Genomic DNA, 21,416 nt, shown 5'->3' with positions numbered 1-21,416 from the left:
AAATTGAAAAAAAAATATAGAAAATTAGCATATAAATATTATTTGTTTCACAAATATCATAAAATGATAAATATGAAAACTCTTAGAAGATTGACATATAAATGAACCTTGATTTATTAGAATAGATTGCCATAAACCAAATTTATATTTTTGAATAATGATTAATTTATATTTTAATTTTATCAATATAAAATAATATTTTATTGTTATATATTTTAAAAAAAAATTTAATTTTAATTTATAAATAACTGTATTGCTATCTATATATCATTAAAAACTTATTAAATATCATTCTAATATATTGTTGAAATTATATAAAATAATTCTTAATGTGTAAGTAAATTTATATTTTGAAAAATATTGGTAATGTGGTGGTCATGGTAGGGGATGCTTTTATATATATATATATATATATATATATATATATATATATATATATATATATATATATATATATATAGAGAGAGAGAGAGAGAGAGAGGATCGGGTATGAATCCAAAAATCGGTAGGAACCGCAACGACAAAAGCGAGACCATTCATTTTAAAAAATGAATGGTTGAGATAAATCCAAATTTTCTATTTTTATTTAAAAAATGAGTTGTCATTTTTGAAATTAATGTGAACTTCATATGCTTTTCCTGCCGAGGGTAAAATATTTTGGGGCATTTTGGTAAAATTTATTGAGATTAGACTCTCTTGTACCTTTACATCTCTATATTCAAACTAAAACCCTGACTCCCTTGTACGTTTACATCTCTATGTTTTATACGTTTTTGCAGATTCTCGTAATATTTTGTGAATCTTTATCTTTAAGCTTCGTCTGGCTACGGTTTCAAGTTATTGAATCAGGTAAACCTTCTTTTCTATTTTTTCTTTTGTTTACTTTGTTTTTTTTTCAATTTTAAGTTAATTGAAGTACCCAAACCTTCGTTTTATATATTCATTGTAGAAATTGTTTGATTATTTGATTATTGGTGTAGTTTTCTTTCTTCGCCTGTTCATGTAAACCTTACTTTTCGATTTTTTTGTTTTTGCTTCGTTTTTTGCTTTTTTGGTTTTGAGATTCAATGTTAAAGAGTTGGAATATGAAGATTAATGATAAATTTCTTGACTGTTAAAAACATTTTTGGATGGAGAATAGATTATAACATCAAAGTGAAGTTGAATACAAGGATGCCAACAATATGTTCGATAAAATCTCTCAAAGAAACCATGGCCTAAATTTTTTGAAATCTCAATGATATGTTTCTATTTTCTTTTGCTTATATATGTGCGTGGAGTACTAATGTAGTTGTTTATGACAATGCTCAACTGATTTTGTTTTAAACTAATATGTTTTATCTTTAGATGGAGAGAAAATGGTTATATAAAGATTACTGAAGTTGGCAACTAAGAAGAAGAAAAAAGATTTATATAAAGATCACATTGGATCTTGATTTTCATTATCTGAAATTCCTTTTATACAAATTTAGGTCAACAAAATAAAGGTTAGAAGTGTAGAGATATAACTTCACTTTCATTTATTTGTTATTGCAGCATCCTACTTTCAAATATGGAGGACTTTGGGCAGTCGGATATTTTACAAGAAGAAAAAGATTTTATTGAAGGTCATTTCCATTATTCTGAAGTAATTGTTTAAGTATATGGAGTTATATTATTAGTGGTTTAGGTGTTTTAGAAGACTTTTGGTCAACTGTATATACACAGTGTTGTTGTGAGTTTTGGTTAAGTAACAACAATACTTACATATATATGTTTCATTATTAGTGTAGTTTTTTCATGGTTGTGGTGGAATGTGTGGTTAAGAAGCAATGTTACTTGCATATGTTTGTTTGTTTGTTAGAAATTTGGTTTAGATATATTTAGTTTTTAGTAATTGTAAGGTTTGGATATTAAAGATAGTTGTTGTGGGCTTATGATGGATTTTCTGGATTGTGTTTATTATGCATTGTTTTGTTGGATGTTTTTTATTGTAACTTTGATACTATTTTACTATAAAAGTTGAATCACATTTTTTGGATCCTAAACTATATGATATATAAATATATAATCAATAGCGATTGATGATGCAAATTTTATGATGAAAAAAATGAGTGTGTTGATAATATAAACATTCATCAAAAAAATTGAATCATAAACTTGGGATTGTGTTTCTATGTATCAAACAAAGTTTTGAATCTTATAATTATAATTTCTAAAATCTGCATCATTTTATTTTGGATCAAAAAAAATTTAGCATCATACAAATATGGATCGTAAATGTCTTGATCATGTTAATTTGGATTGTATGGATAAAATATTTTAGCATCATACAAATATGGATCGTAAATCTTTTGATCATGTTAATTTGGTTCGTACTATTTTGAATTATAAGTTACAAGTATTTGGATTATTAATCTTTTATTATTATAAAAGTACTTCAGATATATACTTTGATAATAATAAATATCCATAGTTTTATATCTTGTGTTTTTTGGATCACAGATCATGTGCATCATAAATGTTGGATTATAGATTTTGTATATTGCATATCTATATCTTGTGTTTTTTTGATCATGGATTGTGTTTTTTGTATCATAGATCGTGTGCATCACAAATCTTGTGTTTTTTGGATCATAAATCAGTAATTTGTTATGATCCAAAAGCAAATTGTTAAATTGAGTTTTATGATCCAAAATTATATGATTCATATACGTTGTGATCCGAAATTATACAATATATATGTTATGATCCAAAACACTACAATTCTTGAAATACTCTTATGATCCAAACATGTTATGATCAATTGCTACAACTGAGGTGATACACAAATAAATGTTTTCACCTTATCCAGATAGTATAACAAATTAATGATATGACAAAAAAAGATGATATGGTTCAAATATATTATGATCCAAAACTCTTTAATGCTCCAATCCAAAAAAAATGCAATTCAACATATGATAAACCATAAAATATGTACAACTAAGGAATTGATATCAATAGTTTATGATTTAAACATGTGATAAACCATAAAAAGCTCCAATTTATAGAATCAATAAGATGAACCTAAAGACCAAGCATATACCCTCAATCATGATATATGGCATACAATTTCAAATTAACCAACAAGACCACCTGAAGGAGGCCACTACAAACAAATTTATACAACCATTTAGCAACCAACAAAAATAAGTATTTAAACACAAGACCATCAATTGTACATCAAGTTGAACTATCAAGACATCTATAAGATCATGAAAAAACACTATGACACTTTTAATATACACACCATTGAAATAAAAAGACACCCTAAAGACAGCCACTAAACATAAAATTAAACTGGGAAAGATTGACACAACTAGAAAAATTGTGAACTCTCTTATGCATTTCATCAAGCACGTGTAAGACATCATTAAACATAAGATGATAACCCTTTTATCATTTAATTTAAAGAGAGCACAATATAGCTCCTTATTTTTAATCATTAGTTTAATCAACAAATTAATGAATTTCATTAAATAACATCAGTTTTAAATTGAAAAAATCAAAATTTTAACCTAAAAATTGTAAACAAGGTAGAGATCAAATTCTTTTACTAAATCAGTTTTTTCAAATAGAAATCGTATTGAATCGTATCAATTAACTCTCTAAGTCAACACGATTTTAGAAAACAATACGTGCTTTTTTCATGAAGTGAAGGAGTAGTTTGAAAACTTTGAAGGGTTTTAGGTAAAACAAATAAACTAGAAAAACAATTCCTAAGTTCACATGCAACCTACTTTGGATCTATGTTTTAACTATTGAACATACAACTTTGAATTGCAATACAAGAACCCTAGAGGAGAGAGGCTATTATCGAAAATAGTAAACTAGGGTTTAGGGTTTACATACCTTTCAATTGTTATAGCAAACAATTGATATTCCCTTGATCTTGATCTTGATCTTCTTGGAAGCTTTAGAACCACAAGTGTAATGCCTCTAATGGAGTCACACCCAAACTAGCAAGAAGGAAAGTAGAAGAGAGAGAGAGGAGGGGGAGTATGCAAAATCTCGGCCTTAGGGTTTCTTCAAAAGAAAGAGTGACCAAAAACATGAACCAGGAGGCTCCTTATATAGCTGAGGGATCTAGGGTTTAAGGGAAACCCTAGTTATCCTTTGCTTAGGGCCTAAGCAAACCCAAGGGCCTTATCCAAGCCCCTATGGACGAAATTATTAGGGTTTCCCCTAAAGATTTCGTCCACCCTCTTCCAAGGGGGTTCTAGAGCCTTCCACTCAACTATTAGATAATTGCAAACTAGTCCCTGCACCTTATAATTAATTCTTTTAACCCCAAAATCAATTCTGATTAATTTCTGGCTAACAATTAATTAAACATAATGATTTCTAATTAATATATTAATCCATTAACATATTAATAAATCATTTATATATATATATATATATATATATATATATATATATATATATTAATTTATTAATCTTATAAATTAATATCTCTCCTTTCATAATTTCCTTGTCCAGTTGCTAGGTTGAGGGCAACCCAAAAGGACTGTGCTGCTGTCAATTCAAGTACATACCAATTATAGTTATGGGCTTAGACACCTAATCCAACAAACTTCGTGTTCAAATTGGCCCAACACAACTTATTTTTCGGTTGACAAAACTACCCTTAATGAGGTTGATTGGTTAAGATTAGTCCTCGCGGTTTCTAACAAGTTTTGGGTTCCTATCGGATCCGGACCGTGTATATATATATATATATATATATATATATATATATATATATATATATATATATATATATATATATATATATATATATATATATATATTAAAGGCATGGGACGTTTAAACAGGAAATTTTCCCACTTTATAATTTTGTCATTTCACTTTTACTTCTTTACACTCTTGCCACTAAACTTTCACTTTTACTTTTTTACAACCCTTTTTCTTTATTCTTTGTTATTTTTGTCTACCATATTTTGATGTCATTTATTTTTTATTTCTAAAAAGATTCATTTGTGACTTTTCTCATATGTTTTTTATATTTTCTCAAAAGTGTTTCGTTTCTTTAATTCATTTATAATTTGGTTTTCTATTTTCCATCATTCTTCTATTTTGATATTTTTTTATCTTCTATTGTCAACTCGAACTTTTTAACGTTCAGACTTTTGTCATATGTTTTCTAAAAAGTTGCTAAATTCAGCCCCTTTTTTATTCTTCATCATTTTCGTCTATCATATTCTTTTGCCCTTTATGTTTTTCTAAAAAAAAATTACCCGTACAACGCATAGACCTTTACGTAATAAAAATGGCCATCTCTTAGAAATTCTATATACAATCTTTTAGGCTGAACAGAGTGGGGGCTCGCAACCTCGTTGCTACGCTTGCTAACAGGAAGAGAACACCGCCCCCTAGCACTCGTTAGGGGGCTCGCCACCGGAGACTCATCAATGTGTTGGCGAGAAGAGAGAGAATGTGAGAAACGAATATGATTGGTCCATCAAATGAGTTCATAATTTTCACTCCGATCCGCATATGCTTTTCTTCCTGATAACATTCCCGTATCTTGTAGAATTATAGACGCAATTGCAAAAATCAACATTATGCCCGTTGCAATTTATAAATCCAGATTGCTTCAAGTTCTTATCTACACTAGATTGTTGATTTTCGAGATTAGAAGCTGTTGAAACTTGGTTAATTGGTTTAGTTTTTTCTTGAAGAAAGCATGGTTAAAATTGGCCCAAGCGGGAGGACTGGTACAAACAGATACCTATTATCACTCGTTCGTATCTCACATCTGCAATTGTTACCACAATCGATTGTTCTCTTGAGGTTTTTTTTTGCTTAAATTCTTTCGATTAAATCATGTTATGAGAGCTACCTGATCAAAATTTAATTGGAGAATGGTCCAAAACATAAGAATCATTTAGTCAATTTGTATTCAAAGTGTCAGGTTTTCTGGACTGCACGCAAGTTGCTCGACGAAAGTCTTGAACCATATTTAGTTGCTTGGTCTACTTTGCTTTAATATAAGGATATATTTGCTTAATACAAGTATATAAATTTGCATTCCTTTATTCATTTCTTATTTCATGATATCTTCCTAGGATTTCACTGGACAAGTATACCACTTCAACGATGATCCAACTCATTTAGTATTTTGATTATTATCTAATTTATATGGTTATTGATTTGTTAACAACCTATTAACATAGTTGTGCATGGTGTTGTTGACTTCAATTTGTCTAGAAAGTTGCAAAACGGTGTCATCAATTACTGATTTGTTGTTAACCATGACCCAAATGTTGAGAAAGCATGGTGTTGTTGGCAAATTTGTTGAGTTCTTTGGTAATGTCTCTCTTATTTAATAAGATATTTCAAATCATTTTAAGGTCATATTTTTAAACATGTGTCTTTGAATATTCAAAAAGAAAGTTTTCAACTCCAACTAATTCTCTCTTGACTTGGTTTTAGGTGCCTATGATTGAAGCATACTTGCGAGCAAACAAAAAGTTTTGTAGATTAAAAGGTTTTGTTGATTATAATGAGATGATAATATGTTATTCCATTTCTTGTCTCTCTACATTCGTGCTTTTTATTATTTACTTAAATTTGACATTGTTGTTAATGTAATTAATATAATTAATGAGAACATTTATATATTCTTACCCTCACTTGTTGGTAAAAGTTGTTCAAAATGTTTTTGTCATGTTAAACATAATATAATTTTTTTGAATTTATCATTGAAACAAATATTTGTATATTAAAATAAAGTAATTTAATGTTTAATATTTATGTAAAAAAAATGTTTGTGTATTAAAATAAAGTAATTTAATTAAATTAGAAAATAAAAATAAAAATAAAAAAAAATTAAAGTGTTAGGAGGGTTACCAATTCCTACAAATACTAAGATTAAATGCTAAATAAAAAAAATTATAATAAAAAAACTCACGTCACAAAATGTTAAGAGTGGTAGGGCTCTTTTTTAACCTTATAGCAAACATAATGGTGAATGTTTTATACGTTATTGTTTAATAACTAAAATAGTATGACTTTTCACACACGTCCAGTTGTTCGTCACCACGTGGACTTCATTTAGCTACTATGCTTGTGAAACAGATCCTGAACACATTTGAGTCTGCGGAGAGCCTCAATTATGGTGATCCGTCGTTCCGGAGAATTGTTGGTGCAAGAAACCGCAATCTCAATGACCGTTTTGAGGCAGTCAAGTTGTATCTTCAGGCTCCTGGTTCGACCATCCGAGCATGACTCATCCTTTTGGTGAAGCATTTCAGGATCCAACACTTGATCCAAATCAGCCGGAAAAGCAGACTGCACCCAAGTTTTCAAACTCAAACCACCGACAAAGCTCTCATCTGTTGGGCTCTTCCCGGTGAAAATCTCCATCAGCATTATACCGTAACTGTACACATCTCCTTTGGTCGATGGTTTTGCTCCCATTCCATACTCTGCAATTAACATATAATCATTCAACAATGTTGTCCAACCATAGAAGATGAGATTAGTACCGAATAATGAACTCACCTGGAGGTATGTAACCCATGGATCCTTTAAGAACATGGGAAGAGCTAAAAGATTTATCTTTGTCAACCAACATGCTAGCAAGCCCGAAATCTCCGATTTTTGCAGTCAAATCTTCATCTAGCAGAACATTGCTTGGCTTTAGATCACAGTGCACCACCGGAGCCACCACACATTCATGGTGAAGATAACTCAATCCACTCGCTACGTCAATTGCCACCTTTAATCTCTCTAGAAAACCCATTTTGTTCCGGATCCAGTACTCTAAACTCCCATTCTTCACAAACTCATAGACCAACGCAAGAAAATCCATATTCTTGTGATCCAAACTGGAGCAGGAAGTAATCAGCTTGAGAAGATTCCGGTGCCTGAGATGTCGCAGCGCTGCACATTCGGCTAAGAAGCTAGGCAATGATCCAGTGGTTTCCATGTCAAGAACCTTCACAGCGATTTCCATGGATCTTCCTTCGAGGTTGAGACACCCTTTGTAGACAGACCCGAAACTCCCACGTCCAATCAGGTTGTCCTCATTGAAGTTCCCTGTTGCTGAACGTAGCTGTTCATATGTCACCATTTTATGTTGGCCCTTGAAGGAATCAGAACTGTCCATGATCATAACATTGTTTCTACGGAAGTAGAAAAACAAAGCGATTGATAGAATCAATATCGCTACTAGTGAAGAGATTACGACAACTGAGATCACAACTGCTTTGTGGGTGTCACTATCACCTTTTGTGCATTTGGAATCATAGCATAGCTTTTGATTGCCTTGAAGATGAACACTTGTGAGATTTGAGAAAACCCCATTACTAGGAACTTTCCCTTCCAAGTTGTTGAACGAAAGGTTTAGAAACCGGAGGGCCATCAAGTTTTGAAGCTCGACAGGGATAGAACCGGAGAGTTGATTGGAAGAGAGGTCGAGTGTTTCCAAACCTTTTATTTCACCCAAACTATTTGGAATATTGCCTGAGAGAGAATTCTTTGAGAGGATCAGCTGCTCCAAGCTCTTACAATTCTGGATCGACTCTGGAATGCTACCCGATAAATTATTGTTGGAGAGATCAATTGCTACCACTCTTTCGAGACTCTGGATTTGTCGAGGCAAAGAGCCTGTTAATGAGTTGCCAGAAAGATTGAGGATGGTGGTTAAACTTGGGAGATCAAGAACTTCACCTGGAATACTCCCATTAAACTTATTCATCGACAAATCCATGGAAATTAACTTTTCGAAATTCCTAAAACTGATAGGTAAGCTTCCTTCCAACTCATTACTTGAAAAATCAATTTCACTCAAATTCCGAAGATTACCCAATGAATTTGGGATATTCGAAGACAATCTATTTTTTCCTAGAACAAGCACCTGCAAGTTCTCCAATTGGCCTATCTCCGACGGGATTTCACCAGATATCGAGTTGTAACTTATGTTTATCAAACCTAAGCCTTTTAGTTGACCAATCGAGGGTGGGATTCTACCTGATATCCTGTTCGAACCCATGTACAAGATTCTAAGTGTTTTGGAAAGATTGCCTATGGACTCCGGAATAACACCATCAAAATGGTTGCCATCAATAGCTAGGAAATCAAGCTTTGTACTATTTACAAAAGAATTCAAGAAACCAAGACCCTCACCTTGTTCGCTAACAATATTATTGTACCCGATATTATACATTTCTAGCTCAGGGAGGTTCCCTAGTCCCGGTGGCACAGTCCCATGCAATCTGTTATGCGCCATTCGGATGATTCTTATGTTCGTGAGGTTGTGCAACGAACCCGGAATAGTGCCTGTGAATCTGTTGATGCAAAAGTTGAAAACCAAAAGATTTGGGAGTGTTTCCCCAACGTTGTAAGGTATATCACCCCACAAATCGTTAGAAGCCAAAGCTATAGACTCAAGCGAAGACATGTTGTAAATGGATGGAGGAACTGTGCCGGTGAGATTATTGATGGTGAGATCAAGATTCTTTAGATTCGGAATACGAGACAAGTCGCTAGGAATTGGGCCACTAAGTGTATTGGTTCCCAAGTTTAAAGTGGAGAGTGAAGAAAGGTTAGCGATGGAGGGTGGAATAGAACCAGAAAGATGGTTTTTTGCCAAGTTGAGAGTTTGAAGATTAACGAGGCGTGTGAGGTCTTCAGGAATCGAACCAGAAAGTTGGTTTTGCATGAAGTCAACAACCCTGAGCTGGATGCATCGGCTTATGTTTGCTGGGATGTTTCCTTCGATGTTGTTGGTGCTGATGTTGAGGATTCGAAGGCGAAAAAGGTTGGTGAATGTTTCAGGAATTTTTCCAACAAATCGGTTATTTTGGAGTTGAAGTGATGTCAGGTTGGATAGGTTTCCGATGTCGGGGCTAAGTGGACCAGGTATCTGAAGCCCCGAGAGGTCAAGACCAACCACTCTCCGGCCACCTTCACCACATGACACTCGTGTCCAGTTGCATGGGGAGGAGTTTGGTTCCCACGTAGCTAAAGCATCTGGGGGTTGGGTGCTTGTTTCAGATTTGATGGAGATCAAGGCTTGTTTATCTGTGTCAATACTTAAAGTGACAGAAGCTACATATGGGTTTGGTATGACATAAGAAGAGAAAACAAAGAAGATGATAATATGGATCAAGGAAAGGCGACTCGTTGAATCCATGATGTTTTGGGTGTCACGATAAGGTTGATGGTTGGGTATTGGTGTCGACTTTGTGGGTATTTATAGAGATTTGATGGATACGTCTCTAGTTATGTCATTTTCAAATGTTCGTCGACTCATTTGTAGTTGTTGGCAACTGTAACTTGTAACCTACGCTGAGGCTAAGCTTGGTCAAACCTTATATAATTTGTAAACTACTTCATTTTTTCAACACCCTAAAAGTCTGTATCTTTATCAATATCGTTTACATATTAGTTTTCATTTTTTCTATTTGACTAGTACAGATGGAAATCGTGTTTTTTTGAAGTATTTTTTTTTTTGGCATCTTTAGTGCAGACCATGCATAGAAATTAAGCTTCTCAGACTGTTTTTTAAGACTGCAGTCTGCAAAGGTTTGTATGTCCTTTTCTTAACGCAGATGTAGACCAAAGTCTTCAAAACTCTTCACACATGTTCTAGCCTAAAAAACATATATATATATATATATATATATATATATATATATATATATATATATATATATATATATATATATATATATATATATATAGTTTTTTTAACTTAGATTTATTCCAACTTTATCTATAATAAACAATTTGAAAAAAAAAATAGTTACAATATTTAAAGAGAAAATGTTCAACAATACAATCATGACATGTGTAACAAATTTATAAATAAAGATTTAATTATAACTAGAGAAGATTCCCCCACATTTTGGGGGTTAAAGAGTATTCCTTTGTAAATTATACATGTATCATTACAATCTTTATGGTCTTCCTAAGACTCATCAGGGGTAGTGAACTATTGTGGTTTTGACTGGAAATAATTACAACAAATGAATGTAAAAAGGTACGATACTTTTCGAATGGTAAAATGGCTTGCGGGAGGGGTAATGGGTTGGGAATTGTCATGGAGATTACAGTCAAATACCTGTGAATTTAAGTTTCTGCAGAGACATTAATTTGGTTTAGAAAGGGGAAAAACTGGAAATTTGCAGAAGTTCAAGGTTAATAAAAGATCCAAACACCAAACTCTGCACACACGTTTACAGGCATGCACACTATTTTTTCTTAATCATACTTACAATTTAATCAGAATTGTGAAAAAAAATTGTGTTATTAAAAGTCATATAAACAAAAATAGGTTATATTGTAATGTTCATTCCATTCCATGATTTAATGAAAAAGCACCTCCACCCTAAAAAAATAAAATGTCCATTTCATTCCATTCCATGATTTAATGAAAAAACACCTCCAGCAGGGGCGGATTTAGGGGGGGGGGGTCACCGGTGGCATCGGCAACCCCTAACTTTTTTCGGCCGCAGTGGAAAAATTTTCGAAATTTTTAAAAATATTTATTTTTTCTACTATCGTGCAACCCCTCACTTTCTCGTGCAACCTCTACTGTGAAATCTTGCGTCCGCCCCTAACCTCCAGCCTAAAAACTAAAATTCAACAAAATATTAGGAATCAACTTCCTTTATGAATAGTCCATTCCATTAGGCAAAAGAAATGACTTTTTTTATTTCAATTGAATGAATGAATGGTCTTTCTATTCCTTCCCCAATTCACACATACCAAAGACTTGGGTTACTATGTGCAAATATAAGAATTATAAAAATAAAAAGAGAGCATGATACATAACATAGTTAAAGTATCCATATGTTTACCTATGATTCCCTTATATTTAGAGGAGAGTGCAAAATTTTGGTGTTTCATAACATATGCAGACCATAATTAACATTTTCTTCAATAGAGGCGGAACATGATGCAGGGATTACAGGAGAGTTTAAAACTTTCTCAAATAATAAATGAATAAATAAATAAAATTACGTTTTGTAAAAACTTTGGGCTTGGAATTCCTTCTTCCATTGATCTAAACCTAGAGTGGAGAATTGAAATCTGAATTTGGCAAGGGGCATATTCGTCCAACATATAAATCAATTGATTTATCAATTCTTTTTTGTATTATAATCTTTCATTGTAGATCAAATCTGTTTTCATTAGAGATTTTGGGTTGATGTTTCAATGGAAGAAGATGAAATTCTAAGAAGCCAATTTTGTTGCCCACCAAGTGTTTGATAAAATGCCTAAACCAGTTTTTCTCGTGTTGCAGCCTTATTGTTCAAGATAATGTAGTTTGCTTAGTTTGGATGCTTCTTGTGCACACCAACAGTGTGTTGGTGTGCCATTTCCTTCCCTTCCTTGTTAAATATTGTTTCATAGTTTTTGCTTCATCTTGAGGCTTGTTCTCTTGTATGGCTTCTTCTTCCACAAGTTCGAGTGATACTTGTCTGTGCCCGTTCAGAAGCTTCCATTGTTGCCCAAATGGTGAAGTGGGAAGTAAGGGGATTGGTCGTATGATTTCACACATCAAAAGGCATCATTTACCTACTGAAGACCGTAAATGTGTGTTATGTGAAGCTCTTTCTAGTGATGTTGGTTTATTTATGGCAGTGGAAGAAACTTTGAAGGCCTTTGGTCAATGGATGTGTGGGAAGTGTATGACTTTGCAAGCTCTTAGCCGTTATTGTCATCACCCGGATGGTCGTGCGAGGTTTGTTACTGGGGATGATGGCTCTAGTCGTTATATTGTCGGTATTCTAAAGTCATCAACTAAAGAGTCGGTGACAAATGCTCTTGGAGGTTTGGTTTTTGATGTTGCGCTCCTTGATTGTGTTTTTAAAGAGCCTATAACTACTGTCAAGAGTATCCCCCATAGTTGTCGCCTTGCTTTCTCTCAGGCTTTGAAGACCGCTCTTTACAAGGTGATTCCCCAACCTGGCTCGGTTGAGGCATGGATGTGTTTGTTACTTCTTCCTCGTTGCACACTGCAGGTGTTTAGACCCAAAAATAGACAAGAATGTAGGTCTGGGAATAGAAAATCCTTATAGCAAAGCTCCATCCTGAAGTCCTTGGATACATGGGGGAAAGCGGGTGGTATCACGAAGTTAGTTCAAAATATGTTAGACAATCCTGAGGTTGGAGCTATGAGACAGGGTGGAGGCATCCTTCAGAAGGAGGCTACATCAAGTAACACCAACATCAGACAGTGTCTCCGTAAGGTTGCAGATGGTCATTTTACCGCAGCAGTGAAAGTGTTATGCTCATCGGGTGTTGCACCATATAATGGTGATACTATTAAAGCTCTGGAGGACAAACACCCTTTCAGGCCACCACTATCCATGCCGAGCCCCATAATTTCTGAACCTCCCCTTGTAGCAGACTTTGACTGTGTATTTGGTTGCATCAAATCCTTCCCTAAAGGAACTTCTTGCGGGAGAGATGGCTTGGGGGCTCAACACTTACTAGATGCCCTTTGTGGAGAAGGGTCTGCTATTGCCACAGATCTCATACATGCTATCACTTCAATGGTTAATTTATGGTTAGCGGGAAGATGTCCAACCATTTTGGCAGAGTTTGTTGCGTCCGCTCCTCTCACGCCTCTACTTAAACCTAACAACGGGATCCGTCCGATTGCAGTAGGCACTATATGGTGACGTCTGGTTTCCAAGGTTTCCATGAAAGATGTGGGTAAAGAAATGGCCAAGTACTTTAATGATTTTCAGTTCGAGGTTGGTGTATCTGGCGGTGCTGAGGCTGTGTTACACAGTGCCAATAGGGTGTTGAGTGAACACCATCCTAATGGGTCTCTTGTAATGCTGACTGTGGATTTCTCGAATGCCTTTAACCTGGTGGATCGATCAGCATTGCTCCACGAGGTTAAGAAGATGTGCCCTTCCATTTCTTTGTGGTGAAGTTCTTGTACAGGCAAGCAGCGAGACTTTATATCGGAGACCAACATATATGGTCTGCCACTGGGGTGCAGCAAGGTGACCCCTTGAGCCCTCTTCTTTTTGCCCTCGTTTTGCACCCGCTTGTGCACAAGATTAGAGACAATTGTAAGCTCCTTCTCCATGCTTGGTATCTAGATGATGGGACTGTCATTGGGAATTCAGAGGAGATGGCTAGAGTGTTGAACATTATTCGGTTGTGTGGTCTAGGTTTGGGTCTTGAGTTGAACATCAAGAAAACGGAGATTTTTTTGGCCTTCCTGTGATGGTAGGAAGCTTCGTGCTGATTTATTCCCAACGGATATAGGGAGACCTTCTTTGGGGGTGAAGCTCCTTGGGGGGGCTGTTAGCAGAGACGCAAGGTTTATTACCGGGCTGGTCATGAAGAGAGCGGTCAATGCTGTTGATTTGATGGGCCTTCTTCCACAACTATGTGACCTGCAGAGTGAGCTCCTTTTGCTTCGACCATGTATGGGCATTGCAAAACTTTTCTTTGGTTTAAGGACATGCCAGCCAGTACACATAGAAGAGGCAGCGTTGTTCTTTGACAAAGGATTGCGCAGGTCTATCGAGGATATGGTGGTATGTGGAGGCCCCTTCTTTGGACACATTCAGTGGCGTTTGGCTTCCTTACCTATTCGTTTCGGTGGTTTGGGTTTGTACTCGGCATACGAGGTTTCCTCCTACGCATTTGTAGCCTCAAGGGCCCAATCTTGGGCATTACAAGACCACATCTTACGTGACAATGACGTATGTGGTATGGACTCGGATTACCTATGTGCTATGACTCGTCTTCGCGATACGATTCCGGGATTTGACTGTAGTGGTTTCACTAATAAGGACACCCCCCCCCTAAATCCCAAAAAGCTTTGGCATGTGCCCTTTTTAGCAAAATCGTCCAAGATATGGAAGTCGACTTCGACATGACTGTCAGACAAAAAGCAGTCTTTGAGTGTCTCCGGGCACCTCATGCTCAGGATTTTCTGCTGACTATCCTTATTGATGGTCTTGGCCAGCATATGTCTCATGTGGAGTACCGAACTATCCTTCGTTACCGCCTCATGATTCCCATATTCCTAATTGACGAGATATGCCCAGTTTGTCGCAAGGCATGTTTGGATACCTTGATACCTTTGGGGAACACACAGTTCATTGTAGAGAGCTCCCTGGTTTCAAGTATAGACATGATGTGGTTCGGGATGTTCTCTTTGATGCTTGTCGGCATGCTGGTATTTCTGTAAAGAAAGAAGCGCCAGTGAACTTTTTGACGGACCCGCAGGATGGAAGATCCACACTTAGACCGGCTGACATTTTGGTCTTTGGATGGATAGGAGGGAAGCATGCGTGCGCGGATCTTACTGGGGTCTCTCCTCTCGTTGGTTTGGGGAGCGGGGTTTTCACAGCTAGGTATGCCGTTTTGAAAGCCGTTGCGTGCAAAGTGGTAAAGCACGAGAATGTATGTATAGAAAATCAACATGTGTTTGTACCTTTTGCATTCGATACATTTGGTTTTCTAGCACCAGAGGCGGTGGAGCTCCTCAATAGAGTCCAACGGGTCATGCATTCTAATGTCATATCACCTAGATCCACAAATGTTGTTTGCAAAAGAATTGGTTTTGCCATCCAGAAAGGGCTAGCGGCGCAGCTTGTTGCTCGTTTGCCTTCAATCGATATGTATTGAACTATATAACTATTTATAAGAAAAGAGGATAAATCTGGTTTTCATTTACATGCAATCAAAATCAAAAACTATATATATGCAACATACCTTATATTCATATGTCGTACTAATGTTTCTGAAACTTTATTCGTATTTTGTCTGCTTCTTTTTTTATTGGTATTCATGTCTGTTGTTCTCTTTACTTGATGAGTCATACTTTGCTTTCTTCTTAGATAAGATGGAGAACCAATTCTTCAAATAAAATAATTATTTAAAAATGGTTATAAAAATATGAGATATTAGTTTACCTATATGATTTTTTGTGCACTAAAGACTAAAGAGGTTATTAAATGACACATTTGTGAGTTTATGTAGCAAAATAGTAATTCATACATCAGGAAGAAGACACATTAAGTCACTTATCCCATTAATCAAAAAAATTTATTAAGTAAAAAACAAACACTCATATACTTGTAAGGATTAAGTTTATTACACATTAAGTCAAAAAAGAAACACAACCTTAATTATAAACTTATAATTAAATTCTTAATGTAAAATTGGCTTATGAAGTAGATGATTTTATCTACCTGCCTTGAGCCACTTTTGCTATCTCAGTCCATCTGTTGCCAAAATATTTATTGGGCCTCTAAATAAAATGATTCAGTGAGGTTATTACCTAATCCACTTTTTCATGGTTATATTGGGATGTAACATGATGCTTTGATTGTGTTCATTGGGTTCCAATAGTAATAAATTGCACATTCATGACTTGAAGTAGGAAAAAAAAGAGTTTTGTAGAACTTTACTTGGCATAATAGCATATGTTCCTCATGTGACCATCCACCTTTTTTGAAATCAGAATTTAAATAAGTGAACCATCTGCCTTACAGGTTTTACATCATTATCCAAGATTAGTGATTCTATAATTGAAAAAGATTATGATAAAAGTGACTAAAACTTCAACTTTACTTTCTTCTACATTGCCAAATATTAAATAACTAATTATGGATGCTTAAACAAAACTGAAAAAATGATCTAAACAAAGACCTATTTGTGCCGATTGCCGATAAATCGAGAAAAGAAAATAAAGTGGACACATAGAATAAACAATGATCATGAAGCGGTTAAATTTTTACCATGCGTTTTCTCTATTCAAAGAACTAAATTTTGTTTCCAAAATTACCGTCTTGACATTTGATTTCCAGAGTGCTGGCTGTGTTGATCAAGAATCTGCAATTGGAAAAATTGCTTCTTTGCTTTAACGGTTCTTACTACAATATCAATAGGAAATCAATTAAATGCATAGAAACATACCATTATACGAACCAAACACCACCTGAATGCTCCCAAAATATGAAATAACTTCAAAAATTGTAAGCATATAAGAAAAGTATGAGTAAAATATTATATAATTGACAACTTAAAGTTTTCATAACGCAATGAAGACATACCTGAAGCGCTCCATCATAATTAGTTGCAACATCGGTTGACTTTCTGGGTGAATATAAATGTAAAACTCCAAAAAAAACCTAAAAGTTCTTTTCTTAAGTAGACTTTCAAAGTAAAAACTAATATATATATATATATATATATATATATATATATATATATATATATATATATATATATATATATATGCCATCTCAAAACAGAAACCAAAATACGAAGGAAGTGTATTATGCATTCTACATCATATATCATATCTTTTTTTAAGAATCAGTTTGTGTGCGATAGAATTAGATTGACTAACCTCTTTGATGTTGTAGAAATGCACACCGAAACGTGATTCAACATCTTTCTACACCAGAGAGAGAAGAGAAGTCATGAAAGGTACTGTAAAAGGTCTGTAATCATGTGGAAAAAGAAAACGGGTGCGCACCTGGTGTTTGTAAGCAGTAGTTGGTATGTTGGAAGTATCATGTAGTTTGTATCTTGGTAAGGTGAATTACCCGATAAATTTGATGGAGGAGAAAAAAGGTGGAGACGCCAGCCGATGAAACGAACAAAATTACATAAGTTTCAAAAACAAAACCTAACTTTTAGAATAATTTCTTGCTTGATACCTATAACTTTCTCACCGGAGCTGCAACGATTCTAGAAACAAAGAAAGACGAATGGATAATTGGTCCGACTGGCAACTGTATCCAATTTGTAAAAAATCCCAATTGATTAGGGCTTCCAAATCGATAATGTAACAACTCGTTGTTTCGAGTTAATAAAAGTCTAGACTTTAACCATGTACAAGTTAATTCACCTCCTATCATTGATACAATAAGAACTTTTAATGTCTATAGTGCATGTTCATTTAACTTATATGCAAGTATATGTGGAAAACCATGTTGAGGTAGGCTAGTATAAGCTAAATACTTAACATAAAATCACACTAGATCAAACCAAGCTTACACTAGTTCAATTAAAGAGCTTATACTTAACTTAATATATGATAATTCATGTATAAATGTAGTTTTCGGTTTTGGAAATCTAATCCCAAAGCCAAACCGAAAACACCTTTCTTTTGGAATAAAGCAAACCGAAAACACAAATGGATGAAGGCTAGACCGCAAACTCCTTTCCCTTTGACTTAAAACCGCAAAACACTTCTCCATTTGACCATTAGGACCGAAATCAATAGGGATTTCGGTCATATAGGACCGAAAACATAAAGTTTAAGGCCCATTAATGTCGAAAACCCCATGTATATATAGGTGCTTAGCCGCAAACTCAATCCATTTCTCACATTTTAGGCCACAAATACCCCACTTTTTGCTCTCAAGTATCATCCGAAAACCCTCATATCTTCATAAAATATTGCCCAGATCTTCATAAATTCCACCAAAAACACAAGAACAGTCTTCAAATCTTCAAGCTTCCACCCAAGAACACACTGAACCCCCCCCCCCCTACACACCGAAAACACCTAGCAACACTCCAAATAATTCCAAATAATATTTGTAAGTATTTCTTACATAATTAGGGTGTTGTCTAACACTTTAATTATTATTTAATTCATTATTCAATCAATTATTTAAATTAATATCTCATTAATTTAAATACGACGTCGGATATAATTATTTTAGGATACGACCATTTCCACGTACGCTAGCCGAGGATCGTCACTACAGTTTCGCTATCCAAACACGAACACGCACTAGAGGTGACTTCATACCCCTACGTGTTCACTACTTTTCAATGCCTTAGGGGGAATACAAGTAAAACACAAGGACTCTTGTGTTAACATTTAAACGATTTCAAAACCGTTTCAAACTATTTGCAATTGTTTCAAACTGATTTATTGCTACATTTTATTGAATTATATATATATATATATATATATATATATATATATATATATATATATATATATATATATATATATATATATATATATATATATATATATATATATATATATATAAGGTTCAACAGACTTAGAATTGACAATTCCGTCCTAAATCATGTTCCTTGTCTGGTTGTGGGTTAGGATAGAATTACTTATTCGACTGACTTTTCACTCCAAATTATATATGTTGGGAATATATATCAGTATAAAAATATATTTCATTATATTGTTAACCCTTTTGTAACATGCCGAGAAAAAGGGGACTTTACACAGATCTTTCATTACTGCTTTATACATACTGATAAATTGCAAATGTTTTCAGTTCATCATAGAGCATACATTTAAACTATAATAGGTATAGTTTGTAAATCGCCACACTATTTTGCTAAGTTCAATAAACAATAGAAGAACATACATTTAAACTATAATTGGTATAGTTTGAGAACCACTACACTATTTTACAAGCTCAAGAACACTATATAGAAACAAGATATAAACTATAATAGGTATAGTTTATGGTAGGGTTGTGCAATAAACCGCACAAACCGCATAAACCGCCCGCACAGCACCAAACCGCACCGCATAACGCGGTTTAAAACACTCGCGGTGCGGTTTGCGGTTTGTATTTTTGTTAAACCGCATTATGCGGTGCGGTTTGCGGTTTACGATTACAAAATTGCGGTTTAAACCGCACCGCATTGATAAAATCAATTAATGATTATATATATATATATATGTATATATATATATATATATATATATATATATATATATATATATATATATATATATATGTGTGTGTGTGTGTGTATATATATATATATATATTCGAAAATAATTTGACAGGTCCTAAATTAGTGACATTATCTTAAGTTTTTGAAATGTAATATTAATTAATCCAAAATTTAATGCAAAATTTAATGGAGTGACCATATTTTTTGTCTCAAATTCATTTTCAACTAACATTCAGTGACCATTATTTTATACACTATGTTTTCTTAACTTATGTATATTCATAAGTAGTTAATGACCACAATTCTATGACCACCAAATTTCTTAATGACCGCTTAGTGAGCCGTTAGTGACGACAATAATAGTATTGTCATTAAATTTAATGTAAATAATTACTCAAACCGCAAAACCGCATGTAAACCGCATAAACCGCTCGTACCAAACCGCACCGCATAATGCGGTTTTGAACATTCGTGGTGCGGTTTGCGGTTTCTAAATAACTCAAACCGCATGTGCGGTGCGGTTTGCGGTTTTGGCTCTAAACCGCACCAAACCGCACCGCGCATACCGCTAGTTTATGGAACACTACTTTATTTCATTAATTTAAGGATACATTATTAAAATGATTATTTAAGTATAATTATTTTACATTACAAAGTACACTACTACAAGGCAATACATACAATTTCAAGTACAAGAGAACACTATAACACCACACATAAACTAGTTCATACAGGGTTGTGAGGCACTACTTCGTGTACCCATCAGGGTATAGGTTCCAGTCCTATAAATTATAACCAGAGTCTCCTGGAGGGAGAGCGTGAATTTGTGTGTAGATCTATATGGGATTGACAATCCCGTACCCGAGCTACTTGCAACAGCTAGGTCTGCAGGCCCGGGGTGACAAATGTCATAATATTCTGACGCCTGAAGAACGCCGTAGAGACCACAAGGTCATATCAGCATGGTTTTATGAAACTCACAATAGTATCAGCTAAAACATTGTTTACGTGATTAACACTACTTCAAAGGTTTTATTTTAAATAATGGAACTACAATACACTATTTTACACTACAGCTGGTGGATTCCAGGCACTCATATAAAATGTTTCCATACAAACACTACTACGATACGCTACTATTCCAGTACATAGTACACTAGTACAACATACAAATTCAAGAAACATTCATGATATAGTTTTATTTATTAATAAGACTACGGTTTACTATTTCAAAGTACAGAACAAAACCTACATTTTGGTCTTAAGGCCTAAGACTACATTTCATTTACTAAAGAAAATATTCGATTTTCTGGAAGGACACTATAACATTTTCAAAGAACAAAGACAAGCTTTCTATCTCAAAAACATACTTATGAACTCACCAACTTAAATGTTGATACACCTTCAAAACCACTTGTATTCTCAGGGAACCGGTAGACAGGTACACCCACAGTTTTTGAGAAGATGGAGCTTTATAGAGTCACGTTTTTATACTTTTCCTATACACTTTTTATGTCATACAAACTATGTATTGAACAACTGTAAACACTAAATTTCATCAATGTAATGGTTGTGTTTGCTTTGATTACTATTATACAATTGTTGTGATACTGTACATGACGTCCACCACCCCCGAACGTTTTCGTCGTTCCGGTTTGGGGGTGTAACAGATTGGTATCAAAGCATTGTTTATAGTGAACTAAGTATATCAAACCTTACAAGAT

At 34.4% G+C, this 21,416-nt stretch overlaps 1 protein-coding gene across 1 annotated transcript; it reads right to left on the bottom strand.

Moving 5' to 3' along the window:
* Positions 1–6,942: 6,942 nt before the first annotated feature.
* Positions 6,943–10,176, bottom strand: LOC145168921 (uncharacterized). Its single transcript, XM_079087568.1, has 2 exons — positions 7,531–10,176; positions 6,943–7,454 (listed from the first exon to the last, which is right to left on the bottom strand). The coding sequence occupies exons 1-2, from the start codon at positions 10,163–10,165 to the stop codon at positions 7,081–7,083; spliced, it is 3,009 nt and encodes a 1,002-aa protein (XP_078943694.1). The 5' UTR covers positions 10,166–10,176; the 3' UTR covers positions 6,943–7,080.
* Between the last annotated feature and the right edge of the window lie 11,240 nt (positions 10,177–21,416).

This window comes from Lactuca virosa, chromosome 4, assembly GCF_052849685.1.
Source record: "Lactuca virosa cultivar CGN04683 chromosome 4, Lactuca_virosa_CGN04683_v6, whole genome shotgun sequence".
NCBI lineage: Eukaryota > Viridiplantae > Streptophyta > Magnoliopsida > Asterales > Asteraceae > Lactuca > Lactuca virosa.
Note: the sequence above shows the minus strand (reverse complement) of the source record. Positions and strands in the feature narration are given on the sequence as shown.